Source organism: Rana temporaria, chromosome 5 (assembly GCF_905171775.1).
Source record: "Rana temporaria chromosome 5, aRanTem1.1, whole genome shotgun sequence".
Classification (NCBI taxonomy): Eukaryota; Metazoa; Chordata; class Amphibia; order Anura; family Ranidae; genus Rana; species Rana temporaria.
This window is the reverse complement of record NC_053493.1, coordinates 163,338,481-163,356,246: the sequence shown is the minus strand read 5'-3', so window position 1 is coordinate 163,356,246 and position 17,766 is coordinate 163,338,481. Positions and strand designations below refer to the sequence as shown.

At 43.1% G+C, this 17,766-nt stretch overlaps 1 protein-coding gene across 1 annotated transcript in view; it reads left to right on the top strand.

The window, feature by feature from the left end:
• The window catches only part of LOC120940448 (ATP-binding cassette sub-family A member 13-like), a 277,073-nt gene that overhangs the window by 33,908 nt on the left and 225,399 nt on the right, over positions 1-17,766 (top strand). The window contains exon 2 of the mRNA XM_040353322.1: positions 15,115-15,368. Within this exon, the coding sequence (XP_040209256.1) occupies positions 15,115-15,368 (254 nt within the window). The remainder of the gene's footprint in view (positions 1-15,114; positions 15,369-17,766) is intronic.

The following is a 17,766-nucleotide window of genomic DNA, read 5'->3' as shown; positions in this document are numbered from 1 at the left end:
GTTGTATCTTAGTTGCATATTTACGCTGGCCGCTAGGTGGCACTTCCGTAGATTTCCGCGTTGAATATGCTAATGAGCTAGATACGCCGATTCACGTACGTACGTACGTACGTACGTACGTACGTACGTACGTACGTGCGCCTGGCGTAGCAAGATACGTTGTTTACGTAAGACATACGCCGGCATAAAGTTACCCCTCATAAAGCAGGGGTAAGTCATGTTAGGTATGGTAAAGGGATTGGAGAGGAAGGCGGGATTATTGCGGTGCCGTTTATAAAGACCAGACATATGTTTATATAAAAAAAATAGAACATTTTATTATACAAATATTAAAAATCAGCTTTGACAAACATACAAAAGTGGGAGCAATTAAATGGAAACAATTTTCTTGAGCAAGTCTACCCTACTAGTTTCGCCGTACTGGCTTCTTCAGGGGTTTTAGGACTTGATCGTTTCAAGAGAGAGCTCTAGAATGAGAACAAGACAGTTTCAACAATTGATCTAATATACAAAAGATTAACAATTGGCACAGATCATAGAGAATAGAGTTTGGCTGGGATAGGTGGCCATGCGTCAAAAAACCATAGTCCCAGAAAAGCATCAAAAGGTGGCCCGTGCAACCCCACTAACCCAAAAGCCACCCCACATGATAATAGGGGGGTGGTGTGCATCCATAGGGGCAGAGGGTAAAAAAACACCTACCCAAAACACTGCTTGTGACCTGGTATGATGGCTCCTCAAGGAGTGGAATATCCAGACCCCACCATATGGTAGCTGAGAAATAATGGTGAAAGTATATTAGTGTTTAAAAGAACAAAGTTTTAAGATTGACAACAACTAAGTAGCAAAATTTTTTTTTTTTATATATATATCACCAAAGTAAGCCTACCTGGAAGCCAGATGGTAAGGAAATCATCAAATCATAATGAGTCTGAAGCAGTTGTTGGTGAGTACAGGGACACTGAACCTTGCAGAGTGTATCTAGGATAAGACAAATAGGGGAACTATAAAGATACAGAAGGTGTATGAAGAGGGGTGAAAGCACCATCTGTCTATGTTGAACTGAGGGAATAATCACCTTACAAGCAATGAGAGCGCTCGTGGTCAAAGGCACTGTGTTGGAACAGAGCATAAGCCAGCAGGTGTTGGAAAAATCCCTAGGAAAAGACAGGGGGGAGAGAGAGGGGAAATAAAAGGACTATCAGTGAAGGGAAAACAGGTATAATGAGTGGACCTACTTAATCAAGGGATTAAAGCCTCTGCACTTACCATATACTCGTGGTCAGACTCTTCACAACTGTCCCAGGCAGTGACAGGTCTGGAGAGTGAGGGAGATGTTTTTATATAGGGAAGCCACGCTCGTAATGACGTCAGTGCGTCACTCGGCGGTGGATGGTCAGAATGCCTACAACTCCCATAATGCTTTATGGCCTAAGGGCCTCATGACAGGAGAAACAGCAGCTGATTGGCGGCATGGGAACCATACTTGCGGTGTACAGACACCGCGCCTACAGTCCCCATGAGGCCTAGCAGGAAGGGGATGTGTTTAAAGGAATGAAAAGAGCTACAGCTAAAAGGAGACGGGCTAATCCTCCAATCACAGTGGAGGGGGTGCAGTGTAACAAAAGCGTAGGACAGGGTGGCTCCTAGCGGCCGCCCCGTCCAACCACGTTCATAGAGAGGCGGGACACGCCAGTCACAAAGAATGGAACACGATACAGCCAGGGCATTGGTCGAAACCGCCCCTGACACCCGCCCAATCAACCCACGATCACAGAGGAACAGAGCCTGCCCCAAATACACACACCAACATTCGGTGCTGTGTAAAAAAAAAAAAAAAAAAAATGTGTTGAAAGAACACAAACAGCATAACACATGGAGGGAGACACCGATCTTCCAATCAGAGAGGAAGAAACAGAGACAATGAAAGTTTAGGGTTTAAAGGGAGCGCGCCAGGACAGGCAGATGCTAATGGAAGCATAGGGGAGCGGGAAAACCATAGGAACCACATAGATGCCTAATTAGGGACAAAAAAGGAACCAAACCAGTCCCACTGATGGGAGGATCCTGAATGGTGGTGACGCATGGCCATATATCCGAGCCAAAGTGCATGATTTTTTATAAAAAAACAGGAAAATTACACCACTGAAATTCAACTAGTCAACATAGATCGACATTAGAACAATATAGATGTAGGATTATATAGTATATCAACATGGTATTACAATAAGATAAAAAAAAAATTTTTTAATGAAGGATCATTATTTATTATATTTAAATCCCTAATTAAAGGGGAATTGTTCAGTTTTGTCATCCCAAATCATAATGGGCCCCTTAGGTGGAAAGGGGGGGGGCCCAGGTAGTCGGTTGTCAAGTAGGAACACTCGTGGTCGAATTTTAGGGAAGGGACATGTTGGAACAGAGTATGGGAAGGGGGGGGGGGTGTTTCTGATGGTTGAACCCATGCGGCTCTCACAAGTTGGACACAAAAGCAGATGCCACACTTAATTATAATAAATTAATTCTATTTATAAGAAAGGCTTAAAGCTAATATATTCATTCAGGCCGGGAAATTTCGTGGCATCTAACTGGTGTATCCATCTGGTTTCGAGTTGGAGCAGGGTTTGGTCAATTCCACCACCGTGAACATGTGTGGGTACATGTTCCAGGGCTGAAAAAGTTAAAGCAGTGGTGTCAAAATCATGTAAACATCCCACGTGTCGATTGAGGGCAGTGGTCATCAATCTCTTGTACATTGGATTCATATGGTCCCTTACACGTTTTAGAAATGGTCTCTTGGTTTTACCAACATAGAAGCATCCGCATTGGCAGGTAGCCAAATAGACAACACCCACAGTTTGGCATGTAATGCAAAACTTGGGTTTGTGAATTTTACCATTTGGTAGGGTGGTTACATTGTTATTACTAAGAAAAGGACATATGTCACAGTGCCCACAAGAGAAAGTACCCCTAAATGGAGGTGTGTGACCATCTTGTTGAGAGTAATGACTTTTTACAAGGCGATCTCTTAGAGATGTAATTTCTGGGTATGATTTAACATACTTAGAAGAAAGTATGTTAAACCATACCCAGAAATTACATTCAAGCGTACTCCATCTCTAAGAGATCGCCTTGTAAAACGTCATTACTCTCAACAAGATGGTCACACACCTCCATTTAGGAGGTGTGTGACCAACAATGTAACCACCCTACCAAATGGTAAAATTCACAAACCCAAGTTTCGCATTACATGCCAAACTGTGGGTGTTGTCTATTTGGCTACCTGCCAATGCGGATGCTTCTATGTTGGTAAAACCAAGAGACCATTTCTAAAACGTGTAAGTGACCATATGAATCCAATGTACAAGAGATTGATGACCACTGCCCTCAATCGACACGTGGGATGTTTACATGATTTTGACACCACTGCTTTAACTTTTTCAGCCCTGGAACATGTACCCACACATGTTCGCGGTGGTGGAATTGACCAAACCCTGCTCCAACTCGAAACCAGATGGATACACTAGTTAGATGCCACGAAATTTCCCGGCCTGAATGAATATATTAGCTTTAAGCTTTTCTTATAAATATAATTAATTTATTATAATTAAGTGTGGCATCTGCTTTTGTGTCCAACTTGTGAGAGCCGCATGGGTTCAACCATCAGAAACACCACCCCCCCTCCCATACTCTGTTCCAACATGTCCCTTCCCTAAAATTCGACCACGAGTGTTCCTACTTGACAACCGACTACCTGCCCCCCCCCTTTCCACCTTAGGGGCCCTTTATGATTTGGGCTGACAAAACTGAACAATCCCCTTTTAATTAGGGATTTAAATATAATAAATAATGATCCTTCATTAAAAAAAATTTTTTTTTATCTCATTGTAATACCATGTTGATATACTATATAATCCTACATCTATATTGTTCTAATGTCGATCTATGTTGACTAGTTGAATTTCAGTGGTGTAATTTTCCTGTTTTTTTTATAAAACATCATGCACTTTGGCTTGGATATATGGCCATGCGTCACCACCATTCAGGATCCTCCCATCAGTGGGACTGGTTTGGTTCCTTTTTTGTCCCTAATTAGGCATCTATGTGGTTCCTATGGTTTCCCCGCTCCCCTATGCTTCCATTAGCATCTGCCTGTCCTAGCGCGCTCCTTTTAAACCAGGGGTCTCAAACTCAAATTACCTGAGGGCCACAAGTCAAGTTTCCATATCCCATGGGGGGCCGCATGCAAACTTTCAAACTTCAAAAACAGTACTGGTGTCAGCGAACGCATTATTAACCCTGACCACTACACTGCACACTGACCACTACACTACACACTGACCACTCACCATCAGGGTACAGCACATCAGGGCACAGGGCACAGCACACATGAGTGCACAGCGCACATCAGGGTACAAAGCCCAGCACATCAGAGTACAAATCCCAGCACATCAGGGTACAGGGCACATCAGAGCACAGCACATAGGGGTACAGCACAACAGGCCACATCAGGGTGCATGGCACATCAGGGCAGGGCATATCAGGACAGGGCACATGGCACAGTGCAGGACATGGCACATCAGGGCACAGCACATCAGGACAGGGCACATGGCACATCAAGGTACAGGGCACAGGGTACCCTGATGTACGGAGCCCAGCACATCAGGGTACATGAGGCACATGAGGGTACATGGGGCACATGAGGGCACATGGGGCACATCAGGGCACAATTGGGGCACATCAGGGCACAATCAGGGCACATGAGAGCACATCAGAGCACATGAGAGCACACCAGGGCACATGGGGCACATGAGAGCATATCAGGGCACAATCAGGGAACATGGGGCACACCAGGGAACATGAGGCACATGAGAGCACATCAGGGCACAGCACATCAGGACAGGGCACATGGCACATCAGGGTACAGGACACGGCACATCAGGGCACATCAGGACAGAGCACATGGCACATGAAACGGCACATCAGGGTACAAAGCCCAGCACATCAGGGTACCCCATGTACCCTGATGTGCTGGGCTTTGTACCCTGATGTGCTGTATCATGTGCCCTGTACCCTGATGTGCCATGTGCCCTGATGTGCTGGGCTTTGTACCCTGATGTGCTGTTTCATGTGCCCTGTACCCTGATGTGCCATGTGCCCTGTCCTGATGTGCCATGTCCTGTACCCTGAGGTGCCATGTGCCCTGTCCTGATGTGCTGTGCCCCATGTTCCCTGGTGTGCCCCATGTTCCCTGGTGTGCCCCATGTTCCCTGATTGTGCCCTGGTGTGCTCTCATGTGCCCCATGGCACATCAGGGTACATGGGCCACATTAGGGCACAATCAGAGCACATGGGGCATATCATGGCACATACGAGCACACCAGGGCACAATCAGGGCACATGGGGCACATCAGGGCACAATCAGGGAACATGGGGCACATGAGAGCACATCAGGGCACATGGGGCACAGCACATCGGGACAGGGCACATGGCACATCAGGGTACAGGGCACAGGGTACCCTGATGTACGGAGCCCAGCACATCAGGGTACATGAGGCACATGAGGGTACATGGGGCACATGGGGCACATCAGGGCACAATCAGGGCACATGAGAGCACATCAGAGCACATGAGAGCACATCAGGGCACATGAGGGCACATCAGGGCACATGAGAGCACATCAGGGCACATGAGAGCACATCAGGGCACAATCAGGGCACATGAAAGACAGGGTAAAAAGGAAAGGTGGAGGGGTCTGTCTCTATGTGAGAAGTGACCTCAAAGCAAGCGTGAAAGAGAACCTGGTTGATGGAGAGTGTGATGAGGCTGAAGCATTATGGGTGGAACTGCATACAGATGTGCGTAGTTCAAAATTAATCATTGGAGTTTGTTATAAACCACCCAATGTTAATGAGGAGGTGGAGACTCAGCTCCTTGCACAGGTGGAAAGGGCTGCAAGGTCTGGGACGGTGATAATAATGGGGGATTTTAACTACCCAGAAATTGACTGGATTAATGGCACTTCTGGGACAGTTAAAGGACAAAAATTTAAAAACCTATTGCAGGACAATTTTATGGTGCAGTTTATTGAGGCCCCAACTAGAAATGATGCCCTGTTGGACCTGATAATTTCAAACCATGCAGAGCTTATTACTAATGTTCAGATAAAGGAACACCTGGGTAGCAGTGATCATAACATGATTTCATTTAATGTTAACTATAAGCAAGAAATACATACAGGAAATATTAAAACACTAAATTTTAAGAGAGCAAATTTTCCAAGGATGAGGGCTGCTCTCCAGGACTTGGACTGGGAGGGACTATTGGCACAGATGAACACAGAACAGAAATGGGAATTCTTCAAAAAGACTGTGTGGAACCTCACTGCAAAGTATGTTCCCATGGGCAATAAGTTTAAAAGGCTAAAAATAAAACCAATGTGGCTCACGGTTAGTGTTGCTCACGAATATTCGCATTGCGAATATTCGACTCGAATATAGCATATTCGAGAAATCGCGCTATATTTCGAATTTCGCGGTGAATATTCGCAATTCCGAATATTCGCATTTTTTCAATTTGATTTTTAAAACAGATCACATCCTATCGACGTCTAAAAGCATTGCTGTATGATTAGAGACCCTGGGCCGAGTAGCTAAGCTGAGGCGATCCTTTTATGTTGCCAAATTGAAAAAAAAAAAATTGCGATTTTTCGCTATTGCGAATGCGAAAATGATTGCGAATTTTCGATAACTGTGGTAGGAGAACTCTGATTGTCTCTGATGCAAAAGGGGGGGGCTTTGTGTATGTGTATGTTATGAATATTTGTATGTTTGATATTATTATTTTTTGTAAGAAGGAAAAAATTGCGCATACCTTAAAAAAGGGGAGAATACAGCAGCAACTCAAAAATGTTATACAACATAAATTAATACAAGACAGAAAATGGAGTCGCTCTACAAGAATAAAAAATATGTCTAGTGACAAGACATGTGGGCAAATTATAAAATAAGCAAGCGCAAATAACTTGTGAAATACACAGTGAAACAAATATATAAAGAAATATAGTCCCAATAATAGAAAAAAAATCTTTCATAAAAATGTCTTTGATATGTGAAGTGAAAAAAAGTCCAAAGCATGCAGCATGAACGTGTTCAATCTTCAAGGTGTTTGATTGACAAACGACTGTGACAGATGGATAGAGTAAAGAATCACCACCAATGCAAAACACTTTTTATTTTGTATTGTAAAATATCACGAATATTCTGAGCCAATCAGAGTGCTCCTTCAGCATTTGCCGAATATTCGCAATTATTTTGTATTGTAAAATATCAAGAATATTCTGAGCCAATCAGAGTGCTCCTTCTGCATTTGCCGAATATTCGCAATTATTTTGTATTGTAAAATATCAAGAATATTCTGAGCCAATCAGAGTGCTCCTTCCGCATTTGCCGAATATTCGCAATTATTTTGTATTGTAAAATATCACGAATATTCTGAGCCAATCAGAGTGCTCCTACAGCATTTGTCGAAATTGCGCAATAAATATCGCATTCGCATGTTGCGATATTTCGATAAAATATCACGAATATTCTGAGCCAATCAGAGCGCTCCTCCAGCATTTCTCGAAATTGCGCAATAAATATCGCATTCGCATGTTGCGATATTTCGATAAAATATCACGAATATTCTGAGCCAATCAGAGTGCTCCTACCGCAGTTATCAAAAAATCGCAATTATTTTCGCATTCGCAATAGCGAAAAATCGCAATCATTTAATTTCGATAAAATATCACGAATATTCGAATTTAGCGAATATATCTCGAATATTCGAATATATATTCGAGATATATCGCGAAATCGAATATGGCATATTCTGCTCAACACTACTCACGGTCAAAGTTAAAAAAGCTATAAACAATAAGAAAGTAGCTTTTAAAAAATATTAAAATGAAGGAACACTAGTGTTGTTTAAATGTTACAAAGAATATAACAGGATATGCAAAAAGGAAATCAAGGATGCAAAAATTCAAAACGAACGACAGATTGCAAAAGATAGTAGGACAAACCCCAAACAATTCTTTAAATATATTAATAGTAAAAAGGTGAAGTCTGAGCATGTAGGCCCCTTACAAAATAATCTAGAGTGGGTGACTTGGGACAAAGAGAATGCAAATTTATTAAATGTTTTCTTCAGCTCTGTGTATACAATGGAGCATGGGGGAGCTCATGTCCAAAATGGGGGTGGGAGTGACACAGCCTCAAATCCACAATGGCTCAAAAGTGATATGGTCCAGAAATATTTAGACAGAATAAAGGTGGATAAAGCACCTGGACCTGATGGCAACCATCCACGGATCCTAGGTGAGTTGAGCTCTGTCATTTCAAAGCCACTGTATCTAATATTTAGGGACTCATTAAAGACAGGAATAGTACCACTGGATTGGCGCAGGGCCAATGTGGTGCCCATATTTAAAAAGGGAACAAAGTCTTTACCAAGTAACTATAGACCTGTTAGTTTAACTTCTATAGTTGGGAAGATACTGGAACGTTTAATAAAAGACCACATGGATGAGTTCTTGCTGGAAAAAAACTATTTAAGCAGCAGACTCATTCATGAAAGACAGAAGTTGTCAGACAAACCTGATTTCCTTTTATGAAGAGGTAAGTAAAACCCTGGACAGAGGCGTGGCTGTGGACGTGATATATTTGGATTTTGCAAAAGCGTTCGATACAGTTCCGGCACACACGGCTCATGTGTAAGGTAAGGTTTACAGGATTGGATATATCAGTTTGTAAAAGGATAGAAAACTGGCTGAAAGACAGAATTCAGAGAGTCGTGGTTGATGATTCTTACTCTGAATGGTCAGGGGTTATCAGTGGTGTACCCCAAGGTTCAGTGCTGGGACCCTTACTTTTCAATATATTTATAAATGATATTGGGTCTGAGATCAAAAGTAACATTTCTGTCTTTGCATATGACACCAAGCTATGCAGTGGAATAACGTCCTTGCAGGATGTCTCCAATTTACAAGCCGACCTCAATGCTCTGTCTAATTGGGCGACTAAGTGGCAGATGAGGTTTAATGTAGATAAATGTAAAGTTATGCACTTGGGGGCTAAGAATATGCATGCATCATACATACTAGGGGGAGTACAACTGGGGGGATCTGTAGTGGAGAAGGATCTGGGGGTTTTAGTTGATCATAAGCTCAATAATGGCATGCAATGCCAAGCTGCAGTTTCCAAAGCGAGCAAAGTCCTTTCTTGTATTAAGAGAGGTATGGACTCCAGAGACAGAGATATAATTTTGCCCCTGTACAAATCATTAGTAAGACCTCATCTGGAATATGCAGTTCAGTTTTGGGCACCAGTTCTCAAAAGGGACATCGGAGAACTGGAGAAAGTGCAGAGAAGGGCAACCAAACTGATAAGAGGCATGGAGGAGCTCAGCTATGAGGAAAGATTAGAAGAACTAAATTTATTCACTCTTGAGAAGAGGAGAATAAGGGGGGATATGATCAACATGTACAAATATATAAGAGGTCCATACAGTGAACTTGGTGTTGAGTTATTCACTTTACGGTCAACACTGAGGACAAGGGGGCACTCTTTACGTCTAGAGGAAAAGAGATTTCACCTCCAAATACGGAAAGGTTTTTTCACAGTAAGAGCTGTGAAAATGTGGAACAGACTCCCTCCAGAGGTGGTTCTGGCCAGCTCAGTAGATTGCTTTAAGAAAGGCCTGGATTCTTTCCTAAATGTACATAAAATAACTGAGTACTAAGATTTGTAGGTAAAGTTGATCCAGGGTAAATCTGATTGCCTCTCGGGGGATCAGGAAGGAATTTTTTCCCCTGCTGTAGCAAATTGGATCATGCTCTGCTGGGGTTTTTTGCCTTCCTCTGGATCAACTGTGGGTATGGAGTTGGGTGTATAGGATTTTACTGTGTTTTTTATTTTTTATTTTTTGTGGTTGAACTGGATGGACTTGTGTCTTTTTTCAACCTGACTAACTATGTAACTATGTAACTATGAAAGCACATCAGGGCACATGAGAGTACATTAGGGCACAATCAGGGCACATCAAGGCACATGAGAGCACATCAGGGCACAGGGCACATGAGAGCACATTAGGGCACAATCAGGGCACATGAGAGCACATCAGGGCACATGAGGGCACATCAGGGCACATGAGAGCACATCAGGGCACATGAAAGCACATCAGGGCACATGAAAGCACATCAGGGCACATCAGGGCACATCAGGGTACATGAGGGCACATGAGAGCACATCAGGGCACATGAGGGCACAATCAGGGCACATGAGAGCACATCAGGGCACATGAGAGCACATCAGGGCACAGGTCAGCATTTACTTGTTGTTTTCTTCAAAGGCAGAGTAGCACAGGAAGCGTCTGTCATAAGTTCACTTGTCTCTCATGTCACACTGCTACTCCCCGGCAGCCGCCCCCCTCTCTTCTTGTCCATCTCAGATAATGTCACAAGCAAATGGGGATGGACGAGAAGAGAGGGGGGGTGCCGAGGAGTAGCAGTGTGACATGAGAGACAAGTGAACTTATGACAGACGCTTCCTGCGCTACTCTTCATGCAACTCGATCTACACTTCCGCGGCACCCGCCCTGCCTGCGGGCCATTTAAAACCGGTCCGCGGGCCGCAATTGGCCCGCAGGCCGGTACTTTGAGACCCCTGCTTTAAACCCTAAACTTTCATTGTCTCTGTTTCTTCCTCTCTGATTGGAAGATCGGTGTCTCCCTCCATGTGTTATGCTGTTTGTGTTCTTTCAACAAATTTTTTTTTTTACACAGCACCGAATGTTGGTGTGTGTATTTGGGGCAGGCTCTGTTCCTCTGTGATCGTGGGTTGATTGGGCGGGTGTCAGGGGCGGTTTCGACCAATGCCCTGGCTGTATCATGTTCCATTCTTTGTGACTGGCGTGTCCTGCCTCTCTATGACCGTGGTTGGACGGGGCGGCCGCTAGGTGCCACCCTGTCCTACGCTTTTGTTACACCGCACCCCCTCCACTGTGATTGGAGGATTAGCCTGTTTCCTTTTAGCTGTAGCTCTTTTCATTCCTTTAAACACATCCCCTTCCTGCTAGGCCTCATGGGGACTGTAGGCGCGGTGTCTGTACACCGCAAGTACGGTTCCCATGTCGCCAATCAGCTGCTGTTTCTCCTGTCATGAGGCCCTTAAGCCATAAAGCATTATGGGAGTTGTAGGCATTCTGACCATCCGCCGCAGAGTGACGCACTGACGTCATTACGAGCGCGGCTTCCCTATATAAAAACATCTCCCTCACTCTCCAGACCTGTCACTGCCTGGGACAGTTATGAAGAGTCTGACCACGAGTATATGATAAGTGCAGAGGCTTTAATCCCTTGATTAAGTAGGTCCACTCATTATACCTGTTTTCCCTTCTTATGCTTATGCTCTGTTCCAACACAGTGCCCTTGACCACGAGCGCTCTCATTGCTTGTAAGGTGATTATTCCCTCAGTTCAACATAGACAGATGGTGCTTTCACCCCTCTTCATACACCTTCTGTATCTTTATAGTTCCCCTATTTGTCTTATCCTAGATACACTCTGCAAGGCTCAGTGTCCCTGTACTCACCAACAACTGCTTCAGACTCATTATGATTTTATGATTTCCTTACCATCTGGCTTCCAGGTAGGCTTACTTTGGTGATATATATAAAAAAATATATTTTTTTGCTACCTAGTTGTTGTCAATCTTAAAACTTTGTTCTTTTAAACACTAATATACTTTCACCATTATGTCTCAGCTACCATATGGTGGGGTCTGGATATTCCACTCCTTGAGGAGCCATCATACCAGGTCACATGCAGTGTTTTGGGTAGGTGTTTTTTTACCCTATGCCCCTATGGATGCACACCACCCCCCTATTATCATGTGGGGTGGCTTTTGGGTTAGTGGGGTTGCACGGGCCACCTTTCGATGCTTTTCTGGGACTATGGTTTTTTGACGCATGGCCACCTATCCCAGCCAAACTCTATTCTCTATGACCTGTGCCAATTGTTAATCTTTTGTATATTAGATCAATTGTTGAAACTGTCTTGTTCTCATTCTAGAGCACTCTCTTGAAACGATCAAGTCCTAAAACCCCTGAAGAAGCCAGTACGGCGAAACTAGTAGGGTAGACTTGCTCAAGAAAATTGTTTCCATTTATTGCTCCCACTTTTGTATGTTTGTCAAAGCCGATTTTTAATATTTGTATAATAAAATTTTCTATTTTTTTTATATAAACGTATGTCTGGTCTTTATAAACGGCACCGCAATAATCCCGCCTTCCTCTCCAATCCCTTTACCATTTATTTGGGATGAGGTGCCTTATACTAGAGAGGACTTTCGATCACTAAACTCCTGTTAGGTATGGACGTCGGAAACATACGAACAGCGTCGTGTTTTACGTAGTTTGCGTAAGTCGTCCGTGAATGGGGCTGGACGTAATTTACGTTCACGTCGAAAGCATTGACTATTTGCGGCGTAATTTTGAGCATGCGCACTGGGATACGTTCATGGACGGCGCATGAATCTGGCCCTTCATGTTTTTACATAGGAAACCATGATTTCTCTGCTGATATGCACCTCCTCCATCTCTGCCACCTGATCAGTTCATTCTGCAAAACCAATCTGATAGCTTTACAAAAAGACAAAAGAGGTAGCCCTGGGACTTTGAATGAGGTGAGAGAAGTTTGGCCAATGTTCACAGAGAACAACGAGACACAATCTATTTATTCATTCCAAAGTGTTATGTAACGAAGCGGCAACAACAATGATTGTGAGTTACCCGGCATAAAAGCCAATGTACCCAGCACAGATGAAAGTAAATATATAAAGATTTATTACAAATGTTATACATCAATGAGCAACAGTAAAACTTAAAAGTTGCTGGGCCAGTGGATACACCAATACAATAAGGAAATACAATGTACATATATATAAACAGGGAAATATGTAGACATAATTCAGACATCAATAATATCCAGCATATACAGGCATTAAACAAGCATCAATAAAGCCCTACTAGTTTTGCGAGACCCTGCTCGCTTCTTCAAGGGCGAATGCATGAATGTTGTATCTGCAATGTAAGTGATAAAATCAATAGATGTATGTTGTTAATGGGGCAGGCAGAATGATTGGCAAGAGAGGTCTGAAAAGGGACCTAATATTTACCGACCGGGCTGAAATGAATAGCCAAATGCTGGATATCAAGATGGTGGCCATGTAGTGCATCCAGCTCTGGAGCTGAGGAGACGGAGCAAACAAAAGCCACAACAGGGGAACATTCGGAGGATCAGCATGGTCTGGATAGGGGTATTTCTCACAGCAGTCTCCGCTAAATCCCTTGAAAATATCTGCAAGAATGCACATGTATCAGAAGGCATCATGTTTGCAAAATGAGCTTAGTGTATAAGGTTCTACTAGACAAAATTTAATATATATATATATATATATATATATATATATATATATATATAAAGATGTAAATAAATGAATTAAGGATGCCCGCTGGCTTATTTTCAATTTGAAAAAACTTGGTGGGTGGCCTTAAGTCATAATTTTGCAGCTGTAGTAATAACCCCACCAAATGAATGACTTACGGCTGCAGCAGAACTGGCAATTCAGGCGACCTCCAAACAGCTTGGATTAAGGTTAGACTCACGGTTGAATAAGGTGGTGTGTGTGAGTCCGCGCAAAGAAAAATATACCAGCAAGAGAAAAAAAACTATAGTAGATGGGAAGATAATCAAGAGAACTGCTGCCTCTACAAATTACTACCACCTAAGTGGAGTAAATAGATGAAAGAGAGATATGAAGTAGGTAAGGCACTGTTCAATTGATTAGAATGCTCTCCTATTGAGAAATGTGGTGGTAATAAAGTTGTGTGTAATTGTGATAAAAATTTTAAATGACTCCTAAACATACTAAATTGGTATGTAGGGAGATGAATCTTGAGAAACAGGTGTATCTTCATACATCTGTGAAGGTACAGTATAAGTGTGACAACTACTATATAATATAAATAATGTGCAAACTATGGCAGAAATGGATGTGAAATGTTGAAACATAAATGTGTTAAATACCAATTAATAAATAGATTAAATTAATTAATGAATAAATAAATAATAAAGTCCAAAAAAGTCAGGAAAGTGCTTGTGCTGGTGACAGGTATTCTATGATCCTTTTCCCTCTTCCCTCTTCAGCCACGCATGCTGTGATCACTTTGTGAAGAGGCAAAAGGATCATAGAATACCTTTCACCAGCACAAGCACTTTCCTGAACTTTTTTGGACTTTATTATTTATTTATTCATTCATTTATTTAATCTATTTATTAATTGGTATTTAATATGTTTATGTTTCACTATTTTACATCTATTTCTGCTATAATTTGTACATTATTTATATTATATAGTAGTTGTCACACTTATTATACCTTCACAGATGTATGAGGATACACCTGTTACTCAAGATTCATCTCCCTACATATCAATTTAGTATGTTTAGGAGTCATTTACAATTGTTATCACAATTACACACCACTATATTCCTACCACATTTCTCAATAGAAGAGCATTCTAATTAATTGAACAGCGCCACACCTACTTCACTTCTCTCTAGACTCACGGTTGGCCTGAACTCAAAGCTCATCCCTACTACTGACTGGTTAGATGGTCTGAAAAAAGTGTCTGCAGTCGGTTATACAAAGGTATTTTGAACTGTCTAGGTTTAGCGCAATCTCAATGTTTACATGCTAGCACTTGTAGCTAAGTAATTACTTTCACATGTTGCTTGGAATTTTACTTGCAGTTTATGATTGATATTTTAATTGTATTCGGGATATGTACAGATGGAGTACTTTCAGATTAAGGAAAACATGCATAATATTTTAACCAATTTTCTGTTTCTCTCTCATTTCAGTTTCTATTTTAAAACATGTAATTGTCAGAATAAAGCATGTGATGTAGCCCAAAGCATACACCTAAGACATATAGATAATGTTTACTTGCACTATATGATTAAATAATGTGTGATTCATACTAACCGAAACAATACTATTTTCGTTACATAGAGTTTTACAGATATCCATAATATACTTAAATGGGCTTTCCTAGTTTTTCCTCAATTTTGCCTTGGAAATGGCTTGATGGAACTTACTTTGAGACAAGTGAAATTTGACCTCCTAAACAGCTTTGGAATTGATTCTTACATCAGTCCATTTCATATGGATTTTCTTGGGTGGACATTTATTGCAATGGTAATACAAGGGAGCATCTTATTTTTCTTGAGACTTGTGATAAATGGACAATCATTTCAAATAAAAAGGTGAGATTTTAACAGTGTGCACAATTCCTTTAACAAATTGTACATAATTGATACTTTGTGCAACTAGGCTGAATAGGCTGAGAAGGTCTATTTTGAGATAGGGTTTAACAGGACTCTAGTAATATGATATTCTATGATTGTGAAAACGATGGTATTCTACCATGAAGGTGGAATAATGATGACAATAATAATGACAATAATAATATTAACACATTTACTTCTGGAATACTGATATATATGGTAGTAAATTCAAATGAACAATTATTAACATTAGACCATTAACATTAGTCTCTCTCCTACTGGAACTTTCATTCCAATACATCTATAAAAGTCACAAAAATATAAACACTTTAATTTTGACAAAAGTAAATATGCAAGTGGGGCAGTCAATTGTACCAGGAACAGAAATGCTACAGCAGAGATGCAAAATCAATATCAATAAATATCTCCCAAAATATATATATATAAAAAAAAAAATCCTCAGTTTAGGTCGATATGTATTCTTCTACATATTTTTCTTAAAAAAAAGCAATAAGCGTTTATTGATTGGTTTGCGCAAAAGTTATAGGGCCAGATCCTCAAAAGAGATACGCAGACTTAACTGCTGTTCAGTCTGTGTCTAACTTTGGAAACGATCCTCAAAAGGCTTTTTCCAAAGTTAGGCAGAAGATCAGGCATGTGTAATTGAATTACACTGCCGAATCTTAGGATGCAGTACCGCATCCGCCGCTGGGGGCATTTCGAGTCGAAATGCCGTTGCTAGTATGCAAATTAGCACTTAAGGCGATCCACAAAGCTTTCCAGCTTCGTTTTTTCGCCGTAAGTGTTATTTTGCAAGTGTAAAACTAGGGCTGATGTTACAAAGTGTAAACTAGTCACACCATGTAAAAGCCCATTCCAGCGACGGCATTTGGTATGCATTCCCGAGGGAGAACTCCACGGCGATTTGTAAAGACAAAACCGGCATGGGTTCCCCCCCAGGAGCATACCAGGCCCTTAGGTCTGGTATGGGTTGTAAGGGGACCCCCCTACGCCGAAAAATCGACGTAGGGGGTCCCCCTACAATCCATACCAGACCCGTATCCAAAGCACGTTACCCGGCCGGTCAGGAAGGGAGTGGGGACGAGCGAGCGCCCCCCCCCTCCTGAGCCATGCCAGGCCGCATGCCCTCAACATGGGGGGGTTGGGTGCTCTGGGGCAGGGGGGCGCACTACGGGCCCCCCCACCCCAGAGCACCCTGTCCCCATGTTGATGAGGACAGGACCTCTTCCCGACAACCCTTGCCATTGGTTGTCGGGGTCTGCGGGCGGGGGCTTATCGGAATCTGGGAGTCCCCTCAAATAAGGGGGCCCCCAGATACCGGCCCCCCACCCTAAGTGAATGGATATGGGGTACATCGTACCCCTATCCATTCACCTGTAGGCAAAAAGTTAGTTAGTAAACACACAACACAAGGCTTTTTAAAATATTTTATTACTCTGCTCCGGATGCCCCCCCTGTCTTCGTTATTAGCTCAATTAGCAGGGGGGGCTTCTTCTTCCGCTCTCCGGGGGTCTTCCACTCTCCGGGGGTCTCTCCGCTCTCCGGGGGGGGGCTTCTCCGGACTCCGGGGGGCTTCTTCCATCTTCTCCCCTCTTCCGATGTTGACTTGTCGCCTGTTGTCGCTGTAATGATGGAAGCGCGCCTTGCATCCCATTTATATAGGCATCACCGTCCCATCATGCTCCGGTAGGTACCCACGTGGTGGGTGCCTACCCACGTGCACCCACCACGTGGGTACCTGCCGGAGCATGATGGGACGGTGATGCCTATATAAATGGGATGCAAGGCGCGCTTCCATCATTGCAGCGACAAGAGGCGACGAGGCAACATCGGAAGAGGGGAGAAGAACAGAAGACCCTGACGTCACAGAAGACCGCGCCGGCTGCCTGTTTGAAATCGAGCTAACACACAAACATAGCAGGCAGCCAGCGCTGAAGAAGAAGGCACCGGACATCTGCAGAAGAACCGGGGTTCGCCGAGTCAACAGCGGAAGAGGGGAGAAGATGGAAGAAGCCCCCCGGAGTCCGGAGAAGCCCCCCCTGGAGAGCGGAGAAGACCCCCGGAGAGTGGAAGACCCCCGGAGAGCGGAAGAAGAAGCCCCCCCTGCTAATTGAGCTAATAACGAAGACAGGGGGGCATCCGGAGCAGAATAATAAAATATTTTAAAAAGCCTTGTGTTGTGTGTTTACTAACTAACTTTTTGCCTACAGGTGAATGGATAGGGGTACGATGTACCCCATATCCATTCACTTAGGGTGGGGGGCCGGTATCTGGGGGCCCCCTTATTTGAGGGGACTCCCAGATTCCGATAAGCCCCCGCCCGCAGACCCCGACAACCAATGGCAAGGGTTGTCGG